General features: G+C 50.1%; 1 protein-coding gene across 6 annotated transcripts in view; it reads left to right on the forward strand.

Moving 5' to 3' along the window:
- The window catches only part of WWOX (WW domain containing oxidoreductase), a 550,729-nt gene that overhangs the window by 390,920 nt on the left and 137,046 nt on the right, over window positions 1–22,763 (forward strand). Inside the window, exon 9 of one of the 6 annotated variants that reach the window (XM_055554130.1) lies at window positions 3,005–3,382. The exons of the other annotated variants lie outside the window; for them this stretch is intronic. Within the exon in view, the coding sequence (XP_055410105.1) occupies window positions 3,005–3,058 (54 nt within the window). The 3' untranslated portion in view covers window positions 3,059–3,382. Of the gene's footprint in view, window positions 1–3,004; window positions 3,383–22,763 lie in introns of those variants that run through there. 6 annotated transcript variants of the gene reach the window in all.

Raw genomic sequence — 22,763 nt, forward strand, 5'->3', positions numbered from 1 at the left:
ATCCCTGAGGCCTTGAGCCACGTCTGTTTCGTTCCTTTCTGTTCCCCAAACACTAATACAAGGCCTGGCATCATCATCATCTTTATCATCATCGGTGCTAATATTTGTGGCTACATACTGTATCTTGAACACTGTTAAGAGGCCTTCATGTCCATTTTTCCCAACCCTGGCATCAAGAGTCAACAGCAAATCGTATCCCTGATCCTAATATGCTGATTTCCAGCTTTGGGATTTTGCAGCAGGTCACTTAACCTTTCTTCATCAGTGAAACTGGAATAATAACTCCCATTTGCTGAGTTTGCAGTGAGGATTAAACATGAGGGTAGCTCTGAGCCCAGCACACAATAGAAGTCCAGGACAGGTGAGCGGATGGGCTATTTTTATAGACACTATAAAATCCGGGAGTCAGGCTGAGAGTTAAGTGGGAGAAGCCAGACACTTGAAAAGGTACAGAGTAGGAGCACATTAATTTAAAGGTCCAAAGCAGCCAGGACATCTGCACCTGAGAGGGGGCAGAGCAGTGATGGCCGCTCTGAGGGATGGGGCCCCCTAGGGGGTGGGGGCCACCCTCTGCCAGGCTGGAAGTGATCCCTGATTGGATCTGATAATTACATGGGTGTGTATACACATGTAAAGGCCCAGCAAGCTTCACATCTATCCCTTTAGTGCTATGAGCAATATCTCCAAAGAAACCATCTCAGAGAATTTGCCAGTTTCGGGGAGAGTTTTCCTCCAGCCTCAGTCTGGGCACAAAATTGGTTTCCCCAGTGATCGAGGTACCCAGGGGTGGGGTGGTGACCTTGGAGGAAGGCAGAGGGGACTGCTGGTCTGCTTCCAGGTTCTGCCGAGGCCCGTTCAGGGGCAGGTTACAGAGCTGTTCCTCAAAACTTGAACCTCAACAAAAATTCTTCAGCTGTGGCCGTGTGAGCTAAGTATAGTGTCAGAGTTACCGTGCAGTGATTCTGACTGCCCTGGGCTATTCCTGATCAAAGGGACAGTGTAAGTGGAGTGGCCCATGAAAAGTCCTCTGCAAGCTCAGGCCGAATGTCGAGCTGTTCAGGGCCAGGAGGAGCCCAGGCCGTGGCGGGGGTAGCATCCTAGTTGAGTGGGGTCCGCTGTTACAGCTGCCGACCAGAGACTTCACCTCTGTCCTTTGGGGGACCAGCCTTTTAATTATGGGGTCTGCTCAGGCAGCCCTCGACCAGCTCCCCAAAGCTGGATCCACTGATTTCCGCCCCCTTCACCCCACCCTGCTGGCCGTCCGCTGGCTAAGGGCCTTGGTTTGAAGTCAGGCAGGCCCTGGGCTCCCAGAAGGCTCCCTGTCTTCCACGTTCTTCCCTCCTTCTTTGTCGCCTGTGGCAGTCTCACCATGACTCCTTGACTTAAGTAGCTTCCTCTGCACGTCACTTCACACCTCGGTCTCTTCCTCTGCCTGGCTTAGCCTCAGTGGCCTCCCCGAGGCTTGGCTCCCCTCCTTCCCCGCCCCCCCAGAGGGCAGATGGCCTGCCCCCCATAGGGCAGATGGCCTGCCTCCACCAGCCCTGCGTCACCGTCCGGCTCTGGACTCTACTGTGGTCCTGTGCTCCCCTCCCTTCGCCCCGCCCCCATAGGCAGATGGCCTGCCTCCACGGGCTCTGCATGGGCTCCTGGACTCTCTGTGGTCCTGCACATCCCCACCCGGATGCAGGGCTTGCTTTGTCTCCAACAGTCTGGTCCAGGCACCCTTGTGCAAGAGTTGCTCCAGGTAACCTGAGGGTCAGACAAGGGCCCCCTTCTCTTGTTTGTGAAATGGAGAGGTGAGACCGGATGTATTGCTTCTCTGAAAGTTTTTTCCAGCCGAGTGTTAGCATGGAATGATGAGAACTGTGTATTTACATTGGTCTCGGCCCCCTGACCCCTTCTGATACTTGGTCTTTGGCCCCAGGTCCTGACACAGGGCTCCCGAGACCTTGTCATTCCCTTAGTGATGAGCTCCTAATTCCCTTGGAATGTTCTGGGAGGTAGAAGCATCTTTTGTCCTCACGAGGCAACTGATGGGGCCCCCTTCAATGGGGCTTGGTCACCAGAAAGACCAAGCCATGAGTAGAAATGGTAGGCTCAACCTTTCGTTTTCTGGAGAGATGCGAGGGGCTGGAAATTGAGTTAATAATCCATCTTGCCTACATGCTGAAGCCACCATGGAAATCCCTGCATTACAGGTGGGTGAGGGCACTGATGTGCTAGGCGGGGGACACCCCCTGACTGGGAGCGGACAGAGGCTCTGTGCTCCGGTTCCTTCTAGACCTGGCCCTCGTCCGGCCTTTGTCCTACCCTGTGAAACAGCCTTGGTATCACTGGGCGAGAGGACAGAAGCTGGCGTTCTTGGTTGTACGAGCCACCCTGGCAGCTTGTGCAACCTGAAGGAAGCTGGTGGGAGTCTTCCGCTTGTCGCCCCATTAGACGGGAGTCTCGGGGTGAGCCGGGGGCAGCTATTTGAGATCGGCGTTGAAGTGCGGGCAGCCCCGCGGGACTCAGTCCTCATCCTGCGGGGCCTGCTCTAACGCAGCTTATTAACTGTCAGGAGTGAGTGCAGCTGTGGGACACCCAGCCGGTCTCAGAGATCCGCTCCCTGTGGGACAAACCCTATTCATCTGCTGTCAGAAGTATTATGAGCATGAGAGTAAAGGAAAAACAATTGAGTTTTCTTTCCATATCGTTATTTATCACTTTTAATATCCATCATGTGCTAGTTGTGTAAGATCAGATGCTATTTTATTCATTATCTCATTTAATTCCCCAACCACCTTGCAGCATATTTGACATTTCCCTTTTTGAAATTTGACAGTGGTGACCAGAAAGAGTAACTCACTCAAGGGGATCGAGTCAGAATTCTAATATTAGCAATAACTGACTTTTATTGAGAGCCTGTTGCATTGCTTGAGATTATGATAAACTTGCCATATAGATGATCTCATTTTGTCTTTACCATAACCCTACAATGGAGGTGCCTTTGTTGTTTTTACAGGGAAATTTTGATTTGGAAAGAAGAACTAACATGCCCAAGACCATCCGTCTTTGACTTGTAGAGGCTTACTTTCAGACTCAACATTCGTGTCTACAGTTCATGCCAGCCCTTTCTACTGTATACGACATTGCAATCCTTGATACTCTCAATGAGAACTCCCGCCTCCTTTAAAAAAAAAACAAAAAAAAAACACCCTGAATTATATTATCCCAGGATTCCACAGCATCCGAATTTGAAAATCCCTACTAAATCGTGAGATGATCTAGCTCTTTGACAATGGCAGAGCAGAGTGAGTATTCAATTTTTAAATTTATATAATATTTCAGAGAAGCCAACAAAATGGAGCCTTGCCCTCTGATAAGAACTTAAAAAAAAAAAAAATCCAGTGAGTCTCTCTCGGAGTTTTATCATCATCCCATTCATAATTGATTCCAAACTTGCATGAATCTTTCAAGATAAGTGTCTTATTGATTATCCTGAAAACACGCGATCACTTGGCATCCTGAAACTCGCTCAGCGCCCTGCCCTGATTACCGTAAACAGAGCCGTTGATCAGAAGGCCTGTCGTTCTCTTTGGCAGTGAACCCATCAGGCATTCAGAAGCCTCGGCGCAGAGAGCAGAATGAGCAGAGCGGGCCAGACAGCAGGGCGCTCGGTCGCGGCCCTGCCCTGTCTTTGAGGAGCTGGAGCCAGGTGTTCTGGGCTAGCCGGTGCCGTCTTGGACTGTCCCGTGCTCCTTGTACCAGGACTCCTTCCTGGGAAATGTACAGAGGGCCCCAGTGAGTGCCAGTTCATTGCTGTCAGGAAACGTTAGGTCTCTTAAGTGATATCTGTTTTTTCTCCGCACGTTTACTGGTGGTTGTGTAAATCAAGTGGGCCTCCCTCTTGGAAACGAGGAGTGTTTACAGGGGACTTAACCTCATCTTCTGTAGCCGTGGCAATTAGCTAGAATAGTCCCATGACCCCTCAGTGGCAGTCGGCATTGGGTCTGTTTCCCATGTGGCCCTGACTGCATTGCTGCGGGCAGGCCTGGCACACTGCAGGGAGGGTCAGTGATGGTGGGGCGTGGGGCCAGGTTTTCCCTGGGGGGGCTCTTCTGCTCCAGCTGAAGCCCTTGAAACCCTCTCCAGGGGATGAAAGCCCTCAACACGATGGGCTGTAGGACTGGGCAAACAGGAGACCTGACTCCTGGTTTTCGACGCAGATGATGAAGATTCAGGCCGTTGCCTTAAATCGGCAGCTGGATTTCCTGAGACTGCTGCTGATGAACTGCTTAGTTGCTGTCCTGGGGACGTGATGGGGCCTCTCTACTCCAAAGGGCCCGGCTGTCAGGAAGCGCTGGCTCAGCAGCAAAACCCACCCTCTCGCAGAAGTGGCTTCGTGACTCGCTTGAAGCAGGTCCTGAACAGGAGTGAGGCTTCTACTACTAGAATCATGAAACTTACCAAAGCCACTGGTAGGATGGGTTAGTGCATTTTTTTGTTTTGTTTTTTCCTACAATGACACGGAGGCTCAGAGAAGGTGAGGCCATTCCGTCCCCTGAACCCAGTGTTCGTCCCTGCTAAGGGTGTCCCGGGTACCTCCTCATACCTTTAACACCTTCGTCACTTACCATCAGTTGATTGCACACCTACTCTGTAGCACACACCGAACAAGGTGCTGGGGATAAAGCGAAGGTGTCCGGAACAGCCCCTATGGGGGTGTGCGGGCTTCCTGTGACGGTCCTGGTCACAGTGGAGGAGGAGAAAGGGGGAGAGCCTTGGCCTTCCGGGAAGACATGGTTGTTCCCTGCCTTGTCTGCCATTCATACTGTTTAGTAGCCGTGCTGCGGTGTCTGTTCTGGGGGATCACCTTACGGACACGTTAGTTTCGCCTGACCCCTGCCACCTGTATTAGGGTTCTCCAGAGAAGCAGAACTGATAGGGGTGTAGATGGCTGGCTGGCTGACAATTAGCACACGCGTAGACAGACAAATGGAGGAGATCTACTATAGGAATTGGCACGCGCGGTCGTGGAGCCCGAGCCGGGGAGCCCCGGGGAGCCCGAGTCCAAAGGCCTTTGCCCTTTTGCTGTGGCGGGTCCTCAGCGGGTTAGACTGTTCCGTGACCCCCTAGCATGCCCCTCACTGGGGCCCCGGACACCGCAGAGAAGCTACAGTAGAGAGGCTGTTGCTTGAGTGTCAGTTTCTGGTAACGGTATAAAGATAACGGGTAAATGGATGATAAAGTGCCCCAATTCCCTTTAACAATACAGGCGTATGAGGGTAGGATGGAGCTGACAGAGTGTGAGACTTCATTTTCCTTTGGCTTCCCCTAACTGTGTTGTAACCTGTCCGCTGGCTTTCCCCCTGCCGCCCCCCTATTTTTCCCTGTGGAATAAAAAACCAGGAGGGATTAACCATGATGCTGCTTCTTAGCTGGAAGGTGAAAGAAGATGGAAAACTCTAGGACAACAGGGTCTTCCTATAAGTTGGTATTCATTGGCATTTTCCGAAAAGATCTCACTGTTGATGACACCTCCCACCCTACCTGAAATCTATAATGATCACTAAATTCTGTGCTTACTCCCACATGTCAGGTACTGTGTTCGGTCCTAAGGTCCCATAAATGAATGAAATGCAGTCCTGTCTTTAAGGAGAGAGACGCATCTAGGAAAAAGCTAGCAGACACTCGGTGGAGGATTCCTGAAGGAATCGAGTGTGTTCAGCACTCCCACAGGAGGTGCAGCTTGGTGTTTTATTGGTGTGGAAGGCAGAGCCAGAATGGCGGCCACGGTCAGGAAGAGTGGAGGAAAGCACCCTTTAATTCTGTCATTTTTTCTCCTTGTTGACGAATTAAAAACAGATGTTCCAGTTGGGGAAAAGAGAGTAGGTTGGGCAAGGGGAACTGAAAGCACATGATATGTTTTATCAAATGGAAGCCATTTGATAAGTTGTAATATTAGGTGTTGAGGAACCTTAATCAGGTTCTCTTGGAGTTGATGCGTGAAGTCTGGGAGAAATGTCTTGCGATTCATTAAAACAGTGTTGAAAGCCTAGGCCTCTGAAAGGAATAGGTCTTGGAAGGGTGCCTCTGACACAATGCTTAGAGTATGGCGTTGCAAGGTCAGATAGAGGGGATCATTGTCACTTCCGGTTGATTTCATTTGCAGGACCCGATTTCCAGCAGGCCTCGGTATAAGCCTCAAATGGGAGGTAGCCTGGTATGGTTGCTGAGAAGCCGTTAAGAACTCAGACCGCGGAGTTAGGAAGTTCTAGTTGCTGCAGGTTAACAGTCAACATTCCTAAGCCTGGGTCTCTCCACGTGTAGCAGTTCAGATGGTCTGGGCTGCATTGACAGGAAACGCAGCTCGCAGTGGCCACAGTACATGGAAGTGTGTTATCCAGCCTAGGCTGGAGTCCAGAGTGGGGTGGCCAACGAGGTGGCATATTTTGATGTGGCTCCACTTCTCTGCGTGTCCATCCGCCTCCTCCTCAGTTGTCGTCTCCCTCACATTTGCAGGATGGCTGCGGCAGTTCCCAGCACCGGAACCAGGGAGCGTAACGTGGAGGGAAAAGGCACCTTGCCCCCACGTGCATCTCTCAGAACACGGAGGCCTTTTCCAAGAGGCCCGTCAACAGACCTGTGCTCACATCTCCTGGGCCAGAACTGTGTCACGTGCCTACACGCAAACAGTCTCCAGGGCAGCATGTGTGCCCACCGCGCTTGGGAGCTGAGACCCCGTGTTGTTGTACAGGGGAGGGGCTGATGGCTGACCCAGGCTGGGCTCAGCCATCGAGGGAGACAGAGAATGGAAACTGGATAGGTGACCAGGTCATCGACTGCAGGACCCCACAGGGTTGGGAGACTGTATCTAAATCCGGTCTGTACAATGCTTAATAACACGGTGCCTGGCCCATAGTCACGACTCACCAAAGCTGAGCCGTGGTGATGGTGATGATCGATAGCAGTGACGGCAAGTGGCGTCACAAAAATTCCCTGTCCATTTCTGCAAAGACGCTGTTACTGGCACTTTCTGCCCCAAACAGATTCTTCCTCACCGCCTCCAGTCTCTGCTTTCACCTTTCTCTGACATCTCTGTCACCCGAGTCCCAGTTTATGACAGTCAGCAGGAGACAATGATGTGTTAGCAAGATAACAAGTTCACCATCAATCAGTTTTGAATTTAGGGCATCCCCCTTTATCATCTCTGTCAGATGAGTTTCTCAAGTTCTCTGAGCCTCAGTTTATCGGGCTATAAAATGGGGATACTCATATCAGATTCCCCCCCCCCCCAATAACCAGTGTTTGTGTGCATACTCAGGCATGTCTGACTCTGTGTGGAGTTCTCTAGGCATGAATACTGGAGTGGATAGCCATTCACTTCTCCAGGGGATCTTCCTGACCCAGGGATTGAACCCGGGTCTCCTGCATCTCAGGCAGATTCTTTGCCAGCTGAGCCACAATGCAGACTCCTAATTCAGTAACCTCCTGAAAACGGAGGCTGAGCTACTCCTTTGACAGGGTAGGGTGGGGTGGCATACCTGGTCCAATGCTGGCTGGCGACAGAGGAAAGGGGAGTAAAGGGAAAGCGGCTGGTCAGTGCGGCCTCCGTGGGCTTCCACCGCTGCCTCTCGTTTCTGCAAAACAGCCGCTGACCGCCCGCTCTACAAATTTGCTCAAGTGACTATAACCACGGGTGTTTGTAACAATGTGCCTATTGACTTCTTATTTCAATAGATATCCAGATTTATTATCCCTCAAGGTAAGCATCGATTTTACCTTTGTCTCAGTCAATATTTACCTCTGAGGTCAATACATGTGGATATCCACCCCAGCTGCAGTCAATATCCATTTCGTATTACAATATATGATGTACATATGAGAAAATAAAGCTCACCATCACATTAAAACACGCACACACACACGTGCACACACACATATCTGGTCGACAAGGAAGCTTCCTGCAAAATAGCTGCGTTATCTTTGTTTTGTGTTGTTTCAACTGTATCAACATTCAGAGGTCAGATTCTAATTCAGCCAAGTAGATAATAGGTATATTCTGCCCAGAGCTGGTATTTGGGGAGGAGTGGCAGGGTCTCAGATTAACATCCTCGTGCCTCACGATGCTGGGCTCCCTCTGGTTTCTTGGGCGTCCCTGAGTTGAATGGGTAGCCATGAGGAGGTGGAGGTATGTGTGGATTACACAAGAGGTAAGGAGGGAAGCGTTTATATCGCGAGGAAGGGGGCTTGTTTCTCCGGCCCCTGGATTCTCAGGGTGTCTGGCGGCTGAAGTAGGAGGAAGGCAGGGCAGGCGGTCCAGGTGGGGACCCAGCCCGGGGGACTGGTGCCCAGGTGGGGACCTCAGGAATTGCGCTTGGCTGCCGGTAACAAGGGCACACCCAGGGTGGCAAGTTCTTTCACATCGAAGAGGAGCGAGCCACCTGCAGTTGGCGTGGCCAGCCCACAAAGGCCTCAGTGACCCCGCCCCTGCTCGCTGCTTGGCAACACTGCCTCCATCTCCAGGTGTCCCCCAGTTGAGAGTGGCCAGGCAGCGGGAAGGAGAGAAATGGTAGAATGGGCCAACCTCCTGCCTTCCCGGGAGCCCTCTAGAGAGCCCCGCACAAGGCTCGTGCGAAGGCCATTGGCAGCGCGGCCCCATGCTGCCGTTCGCTGCCTCAGCCTACCTCTCTCCCCGGCTCTGTTCTTTCAAGGATCACAGCGCTTCATCTGATTTTTTTCTATTTTTGTAACTAAGATGTCCAGCATTTTTTCTCATCACCCTCGTATCACTCACAGTGCTCTCTCTTCCTTGGGATGCCTCTGTCTCCCTCTTCGTGGTAGAGGTAGGATTGCTGATCTCAAAAGGACCACTGTGAGCCCCACCCCGACCCATGGGGATGGGCACTAGACCCAGGTCTGACCAGCCCTGGTACCTGCCTCCTGGCTGAAGAGCTGGGTTGAGGACTGAGCACCCAGAAAACCAGGGCACTCTGCGTCCTTCCTGGGACTTCTCTGCTGTAGCTGGCGAGGAAGGCTGCCGCATGCCTTCACCCTTCACAGCTACGCCGGGGGCCCTGCCGCTTCGCAGCGTCCTCCCATGGCGCACAGGAGAAGGCTGTCCGTTGTAAAAAGAGGAGTGTTCAGGGTCAGAAAGACATGCGCACACACAGAGAATCAGAGAGGAGAGGTGAGACAGATACAGAGCAGACCAGAGGGGAAGCTGGCGGCGTCCTGTGTGCTTGGGTCCAGTGGTGCGTGTGGCTCCACACTGTGAACAGACAGACATGATCCCTGGGCTTCTTCCTCTGCAACTGCAGGGGGAGGCCAGTGACCTTGGCTTGCATCTGACTCTCGCCGTCACCACCTGCAGCTTGTGCCATCAGGGACACCTAGGCTTGTCTCAGTTTCTTCTCCCAGATGGGGGAGAGCCATTTGAGGACAAGAAGCGGTGACGCTTACCAAGTCCCCAGCAAGAGCATCGTAGAGCCGCTTCTCAACTGCTCTTTCCCCTGCCTTATTAATGCCCATCCTTTAATCTGTCCTCGGCTTCATCTCCTGGCATCCTTGGGGCCTTTTTAACCCCACAGACTAAACAAAGCCATGTGCATATGCGTGCGCATCCATTCACATCACCCCACGCAGCACTGCAAAGTCAGGCCCCAAGATTTCCCTAGGCGCTTATGCTCAGATCGGCTCCTGCTTCTGTATCTGCTGGAGTAAGGTCTGACCTCTCTCCATGTTACCTGACTCCTGACAGCACGGGCAGAGGAGGGACCCCAGGGCTCACTTGTTGTCTTTTGGCTTGTTTATGTCAGCTGAAACACGGCTCACCCTGTCCACCCTGCCCTGGTACAAAACTCCTGTGCCAAATCTCAGTCCTGGCCATGACTCATCATTTCTGGTCCGATCAACCATGGCCTTTCCACCTCCCTTCCTGGAGGGGCCAGTATTTCCGGTGGAGTTCTGTTTTCTGTATTTAAAGGAACCCCGGGCAGCCCTTCTCAGAAGCATGGAGACTAATAAGTTGCTGTGGGCCATGCCTGGCTCCTTCATCCCACTTTAGATTCATAGACTACCCCCAACCTGACACTTACTTAAGTTTGTATTTATTTATTTGGCATTCAGAGAAGTCTACTGCCTCAGTCCCGTGGGATGTAAATTAAAGCAGTTTCATTTTCATAGTTTCTCTGTTTCAAATACCTCATTGTTTATGTAAATACCTGCCGATGCATATTGCAAGTAAGGAATTATAATTAAGGGGGCAAGATGGGCTGATCTCCCTGGAAAGCCGTGACTCCCTTTCCGCAGGACCCCGTGGTTACCATCGAAGGCCCTGGGGAAAGGGAGCCAGCCCAGGGAACCACTGTGGTTCAGGGGAGGGGTCTGTCAGGAGGCGCAGGCGTGTCCAGCTGGAGGCGGGCGCCCAGATGGGGCTGCTACCATGGCGCCAGTTGCAAGAGAGGATATTACAGACCTTGCAAAAGCCACCACTGAGGGTGAGTGGACACGTGCCACCTTGCCAACTGTGGCTGTGTTAATACAGGACGCAGAGTCAGACAGCGTACGCCCAGCAGAAGGGCTGGCAGTCACAGGACGAAGGAAGTCACAGGGACAGGAGCACCTGCAAATGGATCGCTCTTCTTCCTTGAAATCGGAACCGAGGTCCAGGCCTCCCGGCTCACCTCTGAGTCTTCTCGGGGCCTCGGTCTGCCTCACCCCAGCCACCCTCAGCTGGCAGCTGCATGACTCCTGTCGCCCTCCAGCACGTGACTTGCCGATCTGCTTGGGACCACGCGTCCATGGTGACGGCGGCACGTCTTTGCACCCGGCAGGTCCGTTTGTGGCTTCAGATAGCCGTATCTGAGGCTGCACCTTCTGACAGTGTGTCCTCCGCCTCCGCCTCCGCCTCCTGGCCGCGCTGACCTCTCCCAGTAAACAGTGTGCTCGTGGTGGTCAGCCAGTGAGGACACCCTGATGTGTGAACACGCTGAGAATGGCTTTGGGATGGCCCAGCGGGTACCGCTGTCGGAAATGTGAATTCAGTGGGATGGAAAAGACTGTCAGTGCTCAAAGGGGTAAAATTTACACTCAGAGTGAGAAAATTACGAAGTGGTGCAAGTTTGGGTCGTTTTTCGTTCTTTGTTATTCCTACTCATTTTTATAGCAGTTGAGTTTTCGTTGTATTTGGCATGTATACATGCTAAATACCTTAGACTTATTGTTTTTTCCTTTTTTTTCCCCTAAGGGTAAGTGAAATGCAAAAGAGAGGAGGATGTCCACAGTCTCCCTTTAGGATTGTATATTATGGAATCACCACCGTCATTGCTCCATTCATTTCAGGCAATAAATATATTTTCAGATCCCACCTTGGCAGGCTCAGTACTCGGCCTGGGGAGGCAGTGGGTTGCCTGTCAAGTTGTTGGCCCTTAGTGAGTGTATCGTCAGGGGAGGAGGGGGAAGGCGTGCAACCGGTCAGGGGTTACCGGGGTGATGGTGGCGCTGACTGCGATGCTCTGTAACGCCCCAGGAGTAGCTAGTCCAGCTGGCCGGGGTGCATGAGGGGACCTGAAGGATGAGGGAAGCCTAGCTAAAGAGGACCCCTCCTCTGCTGACCTCTGCTGACGTCTGAGGTGGTGAGGGAAGCCTGGGCCATGTCGTCAGAGACCCGCAGGGAGATTCCGGGGGGGTAAAACAGGACTGATAGGAAGTAAGATAAACTCCGCTCCCTGAAGTGAGTGAAGCACTCATGGTATGTGCACACCCATAAAAAGAAAATCCTCAAATCAGCAGGTTTGGGCCGCTCTGATCTTTCCACTCTGATCTCAGCAGTGTTGAGAGCTGGCTTTGAGGGGCGGGGATCAGAGACACCCCCCGGCGGCCAACTCTCCAAAGCATCTCCCCACCGATAGGCGGTACCCGCGCTCCGCGGTTTAAAGGCGTACCCTCTGGGGGCCAGCACCCCTTCCCCTTCCCACCCCATCACTGCTTCTCACTCCCACCTGCTCCTGCAGAGATCTCTGACCACCCGTGGGTCCGGGCTTACTTACTGGCTTTGTGAGAACTGTTCCCGACCAATTGCTTCGTTTATTTTAATCAGCAGCTGCCTCTGTAAAAGGAAAAACAGCTTAGCAAGCACTCAGTAGAGTAGATCCAGCAGCCTCCATGGCTCGCGTGGTGGGCACAGGACCTGTTTTCCATTGCTTGCTTTCTCCTTCATCCATGAAACCATCCATCAGTCGATCAGATGGATACTTCCTAGCCCCTACTGTGTGCCGGGCACTGCACAGGTGCTTCCGCCCCCACTGATGTACGTAGCTGGGTTGTGTGTTTGCTCTGACACATGGCCATCGTTTTGCAGATAATCGGGGGGACGGCTTTTATCCTGCACCATATTCTGAGCAGCGTTTCCACTCCACCTTCACTTCTCCCATACTCCTTGCCTTCTGCTTTTGGAGACAGTGCCAGTGACCTGTTTTAAGGATGGTTGAAAAGCCAGCTCTTAGGTTTTTCTGGAAACCTTTAAATTAACCTCATTAGGCTCACTTTCTTCATTTTTTTCTTTGACGATTTCCACACCCCCTAAATTGATCTATCCCGTGCTGTAGTGATCTACCCCATGACTCAATAGCCAATGCTGGTTTACTATAAATCACAATATATGAGTGTATAATATATATTTTTCCACAAATATACTGAATGTTTGCCAAGCACCACCCCCACCTCCCCCCCACACACACTTTCTTCTTTTTAAATTCAGAAATTTCTAGTTGTGTTTATTCCCCTCGTCAGCATACTTTATCATATCAAAGCCTTTTCAGACACTGTAAAACTACTGAGTTATGTTTGGGTCATGTTTTGCGGCGTGCCCTTTAATACTGTAGCTTTAGAAATGCAATTTTCAGCCTCTGCTTATTAGAATATGATAAAGTATTCCTGGTCTGTGTCCAGCTCCACTAATCTCCAGACTGCGCTTCATGAATTAAGCATGAAGATTTTAGTCAATGTGCTTTCAAAGACCAATGTTTAGGGAATCATGGATTTTCTACAAGCTGAGGGAGAAATCTATAATAGGAGGAACTGATTTTCAAACATCATATTCTCAAGAAGAAATGACCAGTTCTGGCCCAGAAACAGAAAATATTTCACCATCAGAATATTCTAGAACCAGTTAAAACCACATTGTGCGGCACGGTCTATCAAAGGGACGGTGTTTTAAAACGTCTAAGACTGTCCGTCACGTGGGGGGATTTCAAATGACTGCCTGTTTTGGAAAGCTCATGTAGATTGGGTTAAAATCAAGAGGGGAATGCAAATTGAATTTATAAGGTGCTATTAACTTCATATCCTGGTCCACCCCTCACCCCTCACCCTCCACTTCTCTATTCTCTGTGGTTCATTTTGTTCTGATAGAATTTAGCAAATAGCCAGAGATCTCTCTCTAGGGTGAGAGACTCACTGGAGGTGAGACTTAGGGGACCCATGGGTCCCTTAACCGGACTTGCTCGCAGACAGACAGCACCAGGGTGGGGTGTTCTATGGTCACTGGCAGGGAAACGTTTTGAAAGGATGTATGCTTTCAGAATTACAGTGGTAAAGTGGGCATGTTACTCCACTAACATGCAGAAGGCATTAACGTCCACTCGACTGTGGAATGCCCAGACAGGGCGTGGGGGTCCTTTCATCTGGGTTAGAGCAGCCCCTGGGGTTTTGTCTTCCACGTTCGGGGAGCTCACGTCTGGCGTCTTCACGGTCCCCCGCGCAGTAACAGGCACCTTTCGGCGAGCGTCTTCTGAGACTGTGCCGGGCGCCTGATGGCGGTGGCTCGTGGGAGTCCCCGTTTCTCACCAGGGAAACTGAGACACAGGGCACTTTATCGGCCTGCTTATTAGATAGAGTTGGTTATAAAGGTCAGAACTTATTTGACCCCTGGGGTCTAAACAAGCGAATCACATTCTGAGACCACCACAGCCAGTCCTCATCTCGAAGGTGTCAGGCAAGAACGGGACCCTGCGGCCACGGTTCGGGACCAGACTCCTGTGGTTGGTCCTCCAGTTCTGAGATCAGGACAGAAATGTAAATCATCTCCAATTAGGGGCTGCTGCTTGAACATTTTCCTTTTGAGGAAGACAGGGAAATTCTCAGCTCATCCAGCTTTATCTGTGAGCCCGCGGGATCTCTCAGGGGCTTTAAATTAATCAATCAATCCACAGACACTAAACTGAATCTCTACCCTAGGCTCGAGACTCTGCAAAGTGCTTTAAATGGAGGGAAAAAAGACAAAAAAACCAAAGGGCCAGCTGCCCTGCCCCCAGCCATAGCCCAAGGCTGCCTTCCCTGGCTGGGGAATCAGCCTGTCAGTTCAATCACCAGGCCCTTCTGACTGGTGTTTTTCACTCAGCTGGCCTTGTGAATGGCTCTGGTCATGTGTAGACACGGCCTCAGGAGGGGTCCATCCATCTCTTTTCCAGCCCTCGTCATTTAATCCTTCCTGACAAAGTTTTACGAGAAATACAGCAAAGCCCAGCCCTGTCAATCACCATGGGCTCCTGCGTCTCAGCGCTTTCTCCTTGGCAGGAAAGCTATGACCAACCTAGACAGCATATTAAAAAGCAGAGACATCACTTTGCTGACAAAGATCCGTGTAGTCAAAGCTATGGTTTTTCCAGTAGTCATGTACAGATGTGAAAGTTGGACCATAAAGAAGGCTGAACAGTTGATGCTTTCAAACTGTGGTGCTGTAGAAGACTCTTGAGAGACCCTTGGACTGCAAGGAGATCAAACCAGTCAATCCTAAAAGAAATCAACCCTGAATATTCATTGGAAGGACTGATGCTGAAGCCCTAATACTTTGGCCACCTAATGCAAAGAGCCAACTCATTTGGTAAAAAGCCTTATGCTGGGAAAGATTAAAGGCAGGAGGAGAAGAGGTGACAGGAGATGAGATGCTTGTATAGCATCACTGACTCAACTGACATGAATTTGAGCAAACTTCGGGAGACAGTGGAGGACAGGGAGATCTAGCATGCAGGCCACAGGGTCTCAGAGTCAGACACGAGTTCATGGCTGAACAGCAGCAACAACCTGCATCTCAGAGCAGCCCCCAAAGGGCTGGGTGGGCAGCAGCGCGTCTCCGGGATAACTCAGGTTTAGGTGGGAGGACCAGGGAGGGTTAGCGAGGGCGAAACTTGCCCAGAGTAGCCTGGGGGATGCCCGGGGGTCTTTAGGAGTCATCTGGCAGATGTGTCCTGGGAATGGGTCTTGGAAAAGGACAGATGACTCTCTCTAAGCAACAGTGCCTGGACTCTAGCATTTGTAGGACTCAGAGATGCTGTGGGATCCCCTGTAAGTTCACGCAAATGAAGTGGACCAAGTGGAGACTCAAATGTCAAAGTAACAGCTGCCCAGCTCCCGATTTTTGCTGCTGAGAGTGTTTTAAAAAAGAATCAGGGACTCAGGATTTTTGGAGGAATTATTTCCACTTTTAAATATTGACAACCAGTTCACATCTTTTTTTTTTTTTAACCCTTTATGGACCATGTCTCTATGGAAGCAGGGGACACCCACGTCCTCATTTTACGGTGCGACAGTCCTGAAACCGCACAGTGGGGGACTGAGACCAGAGTCTGCCGGTTCCATGGGTAAATCCTGGTGATCGTCAAAACCATGGCGAAATTCTAGCAGGACAACAGGGCAGTAAAAGCAGGAGCCCTGAGCACAGGCCATCAAAGGGGTTCTAGACGTCGACGCCTGTGCACAGCCCCTTTGAGTGTGTCCATTCTTGGAGCCAGCGGCGTGGAGCAGCCCGGAAGGTCCCCGTGGGGGTGAGTCAGGCCCAGGAGTCTCTGCAGAAGTGCCTGGGGGCCGCCTTCATACTGACCCCGCAGCCGTCTCAGTCCTGCGGGGCATCAGTGGCTCTGGACGTACCTGGGCAGGGGCAGGACACCTCCCTTCCTTCCAGAGCCTCCTCCACTCTGCCGCCTCCCTGAGAAGCATGCGTGCACACACAGCCTTCAGTGCTGGACCTGGACGTGTGGTCTTCCTGGCGAGGCGGCTAGGGCTCCGGGTGTGTAAGAGACACCCCGCTCACTCCCTGCAGAGCGGGCTGAGCTTCTCCCCAGGCTGCCTTCTCTCCCTTCATCTCCACCGTCCCTTTCTTCTTCACTACCACCTGCCTCTTTTTAGTCACCTGAAGGGGGGATGGGCTCCTCTCTGCTTGTTCTGGTTTTTTGTGCAAGCCGAACTGCAGACTCTGCATTCCGCAGACAGTTGGCGGCAGACCCACCAAGAAACACCAGCTCAGCTCCAAATGTCTCTTCCCAGATGGAAGGTCGAAGGACAGAGGTGTTTCGGGGGAGACCTGTCCTGCCCCCCCCTTGACTAGGGGACAGGAATTCCCCAGCAGAGAGGAGAAGGAAAAAAAAAAAACCGGAAGGAGAATAGAATATATTCTTTCCCAGCAATTATCCCTACCCTCCCACCTCCATTTTCCAAATTGTAAGTTCTTTTTATGTAAGTATTTTCTGTTAAAGCCGTTAGAAAAGAGCTTCACCCATGGTGTAAAATATATACTCTCTAATGTAAATCAAGAAGCTATTAATACCGTACTAAGAACACAGTAGTATATTAATTGATGGAAATTGTAGCACGGAATATTCATAATCAGCGGCAGTCTTTTCTTTGGGAGGAACAAAGGATTAAGTTAAGGAGACAGTAACGGTATTGTTACCAGACTATTTCAATGATTTTTCTCCACGAAAGAGTAGAGAAAGGTGAAATTCCAACTGGGAATATTAGACTATGTAGATCTCTACTCAGGGGTATTCTGCTCTGTTTAAACAGCCGAGCTGTGCTTTGCCTTGTGAACTGATTGTTTTATTAGTGGAATCGCCCGTGTTTCATTTTGCCACAGTTAATAGTGCCGTGTCTGTCTAACAATAAATTATAGAGTCAGGCAAACAATAGTTTTGTATGTGGGGTACAATGAAATATCCTATTAAAATGCAGCCTTTCCTCGGGTTCCTAAAATTAGAGTCTTACTTTAAAAACGATTCCTCTGGGCTTAATACACTGTTTTGAACTAATCACACGAACAGAATCCCTCTTTTGTCGGAGCGTGGAGGACTGAGGGAGTCACTTGTTCCTTTAGCATTTTTCTGCTCACATTTTATCGTCTTGTTCTGTTCCGGATAGATTTTATTGGTTTGACAATGAGAGGCAGCGTGCTAACAGCATGACCTCTGTGCACTCAAAAGACAGAACGCGTTCTGGGGCAGCCGTATCCTTTCCCGAGCAGCCGTTCCATCCTCATCACGATAGTCACAGTGATAATCATCGTCGTCTTTCTTGAATGATGGTTTCACACCGGGCACCACAGAAAGTGGTTTACACGGCTCATGCTGTAGGATTCTCATTCAGGCCACCTGGGAGTGGAAACTGTCTTTATCCATTTCACAGATGAGAAAGTTGAGGCTTGATTGGGGACACGCATCTCTGCTGTCTGGTTTGTCATACTTTTTTTGATGATACTTTAAAGTTAACTTTTATTAGCACGTGGTTGCTTTATAATGCTGTGTTAGTTTCTACTGTACAGCAAAGTGGATCAGCTATATGTTTACCTATACCCTCTCTTTTTTTTGGATTTCCTTTCCATCTGGGTCATCCCAGAGCAATTGAGGAGGGTCCCCTGAGCTATGCAGTAGGTTTTCATTGGTTGTCTAAGTATCAGTACTGCGTATACGCCAGTCCCGGTCATTTTTGCCCTGAGATGGAGTTGGTGTGTCCCACCATAGAGAGTCTTCCCTTGAGCAGCCTTTCGCCAGCCTCCTCTGAGCCCTCTTACCAGGCAGTCCTCAGCTTTTAGACGTCTGTGTCCTCTTTTGCACGGGCTGCTCCAGGACTCCTGGTGCGTTGGTCTGGTGAGAATCTCCCACCCTCAGCATCCCGGGACCTTCCTCATCGCCTTCTGTGCCCTGTGTAGTATCTGCATCCCCTGATCTGCCTTCAGCAAGAGTCCGCTTAGGTCATTTAGCCAGAAAGACTCCACCGTCCTGCTAATCCATCCCCCTGCCCCCACTCTCTGACTCTGAGGCTGAACCCCATCTCTGTCCTGCTACAAATCCCCATCTGCAGCAGCCTCTAGGCCAGTGACCCTAGTCACCCTGGACCATAGTAACCACCTTATGCTGTAACAAGTGTTGTGAGCCACCTCTTTCCTCTTCTAATCTCTTTCCTCCAATTGCTTGTCTGGTTGGGCCCAGTGGGCTTGGGACGAGGACAAGCAGCTGCTCTCCATCCACTGGATCTCGGCGGGCTAAACGGAACCTCCTCTGGGGAACACTGAAGAACATGCAGGTGCATCTGTCCTCGGGTGGTCCTCATAGGTTTCTGGTACAGGCTGTGACTCCTGGGGTGCACTCACTCATTCCCCCCCAGACCAAAGCCTTCCCAGTCTGCCATTCCATCCCCTCATCCCCGACACCCTGGGCGTCGCTCACCTTGGCAGATGTTCATTTGTCTGTGTGTGTGGGTGTGGGTGTGGGTGTGTTTAGTCGTGTCCGCCTCTTTGTGACCCTCTCCCCCACGCCCCCAACCCTGCACCCTGGAGTGCAGCCTGCCAGGCTTCTCTCTGTCCTTGGGATTCTCCAGGCTAGAATACTGGAGTGGGCTGCCATCCCCTGCTCCAGGGGATCTTCCCCACCCGCGGATCTTACCGTGTCTCCTGCATTGATAGTCAGGTTCTTCACCACTGCACCACCTGGTCCCCTCTTTTATTCAGCCAGTGTTCAGGGAGCTTGTGAGTGCCGGGATGGTGCTGAGACCTGGCACCTGGATGAGAGGAGGAGAGTCATCCTCTGTCAGATACCAGAGGCCCATCTGTGACCACATGCTCACCAGACTTATTTACAAATGGAGAAAATAGACACAAAGCAGCAAGCTTCTCGTTAAACACATTATATCTATTTTTTAAGCTGTTGTCAACTTTAGAACTTAAATGTTTTTTAATAAAGGTGACAGAATAGTGAAAGTGATAGTTGCTCAGTCGTGTCCGACTCTTTGCGACCCCACAGACTCTGCAGGCCATGGAACTCTCCAGGCCAGAATACTGGAGTGGGTAGCCTTTCCCTTCTCCAGGGGATCTTCCCAACCCAGGGATTGAACCCAGGTCTCCTGCATTGAAGGCAGATTCTCTACCAGCTGAGCCACAAGGGAAACCCAAGAATACTGGAGAGGGTAGTCTATCCCTTCTCCAGGGGAACTTCCCGACCCAGAAATTGAACCGGGGTCTCCTGTATTGCAGGCGGATTCTTTACCAGCTGAGCTTTGAGGGAAGCCGCATGACAGAATATGAGAACTCCTATTGCCTGCCTGCTTTTTTCGTTTTCTTTCTTGTTCTCTGATTTTACTTTCTTTTTAAAGTCCCCAATGTGGCGAAATAAAAAGTTGACGCGTCCACATCGGCCTGGCTGTTTCACTTTTTTCTTTCAGATTTCACTAGATCTTAGCTCTGATAGTCTGGGAATGTCTGTGTCTCTGTCCCCTAAGCTTGCCACCTGATGATGCCCTGCACGTCATTATTTTTTTAATGTTAGTCTCGTCTCTCCGGCCTCCTGCCTCCCCCAGCTCCCTTAAGGTGTGCCGCGCTCAGGCACGCTGTGAGTAATCAGTACTTGGAGGTTTGACTCTTAGCTCTAAAACAAAACAGAACTGCAGGCGCACGACACAAAGGCAGGACTCTTGTCAGGGGAGCCCTTTCTTCATTCTCAGCCACGGGGAGACAAGGCTGCTCTGGACAGCCCCCTGCATTGTTCTCTTTCCTTTAGTCCTTATAGAAAGGGCAGCCAGTTTTCTTTTGCCACTGTGCTCACTGGAGACTCAGAAATGTGCCTGGAGTCCCAGGGTCACAGGTGCATGGTCCTTTCAGAGCAACCTCACTAAGGGCCAAACACATTAAATTTCATTTTTTAGATACCCCGCACTCCCAGGAATCCCCTCTCTGGTGGCTTTGCACTGGGAGGCAGGGCTCTGTGCTCGGAAGCTCTGTCCTGGGCTTTCAAGGCTCAGGCAGATGCCCAGCTATCTCTGCTCTGCATCAGAGCAGCAGGAAGAAGCCTTGATGAAACAGGGTTGAGGCTCTCCCTGGGTAAATTGAACCCTCCTTCTGCTGGAGTGTGTGTGTGTGTGTGTGTGCATGTGTGTGTGCATATTTCTTTTTTTTTTTTCCCCAGAGGCCATATTTGACCCCCTAACTAACATGCAAGTTCAGATGCTTCTGAGTAAGGAAAGAAGCTGAAATTAGCATGTTTCTAATAGACTCAGCATCTAAAATGGATGGGCAACTTTATTTCTTTGTACAGCAGCTATGCAAATGCCTCTTACCCAAATACATCCCAGTTAGGAGACAGAGTCTGTTATGAAGGGGTATTTATTGCTCCCCTTTCCCAGTTAGGGCTTCTCCATGGTTCAGAGGGTAAAAATCTGCCTGCTATACAGGAGACACAGGAGACATGGGTTTGATCCCTAGGTCAGGAAGATCCCCTACAGAAGGAAACGGCATACCTTCTTGCCTGGAGAATACCACGGATAGAGGATCCTGGTGGCTTACAGTCCAAAAGGTCACAGAGAGTCAGACACGGCTAAGCATGCAGACACTTCCCCAATTAAGGACTTTATTCACCTTACACCTAGAATTTATGGCTATCCCCAGAATGGTCCACAGTTGACCATGGTTTCTTTAAGGAAGTCAAGATTTACCACTGGACTGTCATTAAAATGTAATATAATTGACATAAAACAAATCATTCTTTTCAACACAAATTGACTCTGCTTATAATCTCCTTTAAGTATGTAGCACTTTCACTTAAAGAGATTAGTATATTTAAAATGTTGTGTTACGTGTTTGATCAATTTTTTTTTAATCTTTCAGTTCAGTTCAGTTTAGTCGCTCAGTCGTGTCCCACTCTTTGCAACCCCATGAATCACAGCACACCAGGCCTCCCTGTCCATCACAAACTCCCGGAGTTCACTCAGACTCAAGTCCATCGAGTCAGTGATGCCATCCAGCCATCTCATCCTCTGTCGTCCCCTTCTCCTCTTGCCTCCAATCCCTCCCAGCATCAGAGTCTTTTCCAATGAGTCAGCTCTTTGCATGAGGTGGCCAAAGTACCGGAGTTTCAGCTTCAGCATCATTCCTTCCAAAGAACACCCAGGGCTGATCTCCTTCAGAATGGACTGGTTGGATCTCCTTGCAGTGCAAGGGACTCTCAAGAGTCTTCTCCAACGCCACAGTTCAAAAGCATCAATTCTTCGGCACTCAGCCTTCTTCACAGTCCAACTCTCCCATCCATACATGACCACAGGAAAAACCATAGCCTTGACTAGACGGACCTTTGTTGGCAAAGTAATGTCTCTGCTTTTCAATATGCTATCTAGGTTGGTCATAACTTTCCTTCCAAGGAGTAAGCGTCTTTTAATTTCATGGCTGCAATCACCATCTGCAGTGATTTTGGAGCCCCCAAAAATAAAGTCTGACACTGTTTCCACTGTTCCCCCATCTATTTCCCATGAAATGATGGGACCGGATGCCATGATCTTTACTTCTATGTAAAGGATGGTGTTTGCCATACAGAAGTACAAACTAGATGGTTGCTTAGATCTGCTCTTTTTGCCTTTGGGAAGTGAGGCTACTTGGTTTTCACAAGTTGATTACCAAAAAAAAAGAGAGAGGAAGAAAATAGAGTGCCTGATGCCTTGTTCCTGGTATGCCAGAGAAGTTTTGTTCAGATAAACCCCTACTGAATGAAAGCAAATCCCGTTGACCTCTCAGCTTTAAAAGGCGAGGGATATGCCAGAGTCTGACGGAACAGGGCGCAAAAAGAATTGTGGAAATTAGCAGCTCCAAGTTGAATATAGGAACAGGTCCAGACAAATGTGAGGCAAACCTGATTATGTGGAGTGAAAGGGCATTTCCCCTGGAATTGCAGGATTTTTTTTTTTTTTTAATAGGGGACGCTATTTTCGTTCAGAAAGCCTCAGGCTGTTCTGAAAGCAGGCAAAAATCAATAGCCCACTTGTTGAGGATAAGTGAATTAGTCTGTGTTGAATGTAACTGAGTACCTGAACACACTTGAGTGAACAGGGCTTGTTGGGGAGAAAAGACAGTTGGAAGGATTGTCTCTAAATGTCCACAGTGGTGCACATCGCTGGTTAATTACGTCCAATGATCATTTCTGTGCAGGACTCATGTGAAGACTCTGTTTTTGTTTTTGTCTATCTGTCCGTGACCTGACAGAATGAATAGAGTCCCCTGCTTCTCAAAACAGTCTGAGCAGTGGCCAGTGGGCTGCAGAAGAGCCAGGAAAAAATGAATGGGGCAGCGCAGTTCAGATCCTTTTTTTAAACACTCCAAATGTAAAAATCAAAATAGGAGGTACATTAAATACATATTGAAGAAAGCATTTTATTATAATGCAATAGCAAATAAAATACTGGTATTTAAGACACTGTGTTAGCTATATATAAAAAACACCCTTTTGGTTGGCGTCAATGAAATAGCCATCACAGTACTGCACCCAAAGAGGATGTAAATGAGGTACACTCGCTGTTTACCCCGCTCCCCTTCTGCCTCAGTTCAGATTTGTAGATTACAGCTTACCCGTGTATGGTGTGGCTTTTGAGAACCGTGTGCAATGTCTGTGACGGTTTTAAGGGCTGCAGTCTAGCAAGGCCGAGCACCTGAAGCCGACCAAGAGGGCCCTTCAGTGTGAACTCCCATCCTTAAC

The sequence above is a fragment of the Bubalus kerabau genome, chromosome 17, assembly GCF_029407905.1.
Source record: "Bubalus kerabau isolate K-KA32 ecotype Philippines breed swamp buffalo chromosome 17, PCC_UOA_SB_1v2, whole genome shotgun sequence".
Classification (NCBI taxonomy): Eukaryota; Metazoa; Chordata; class Mammalia; order Artiodactyla; family Bovidae; genus Bubalus; species Bubalus kerabau.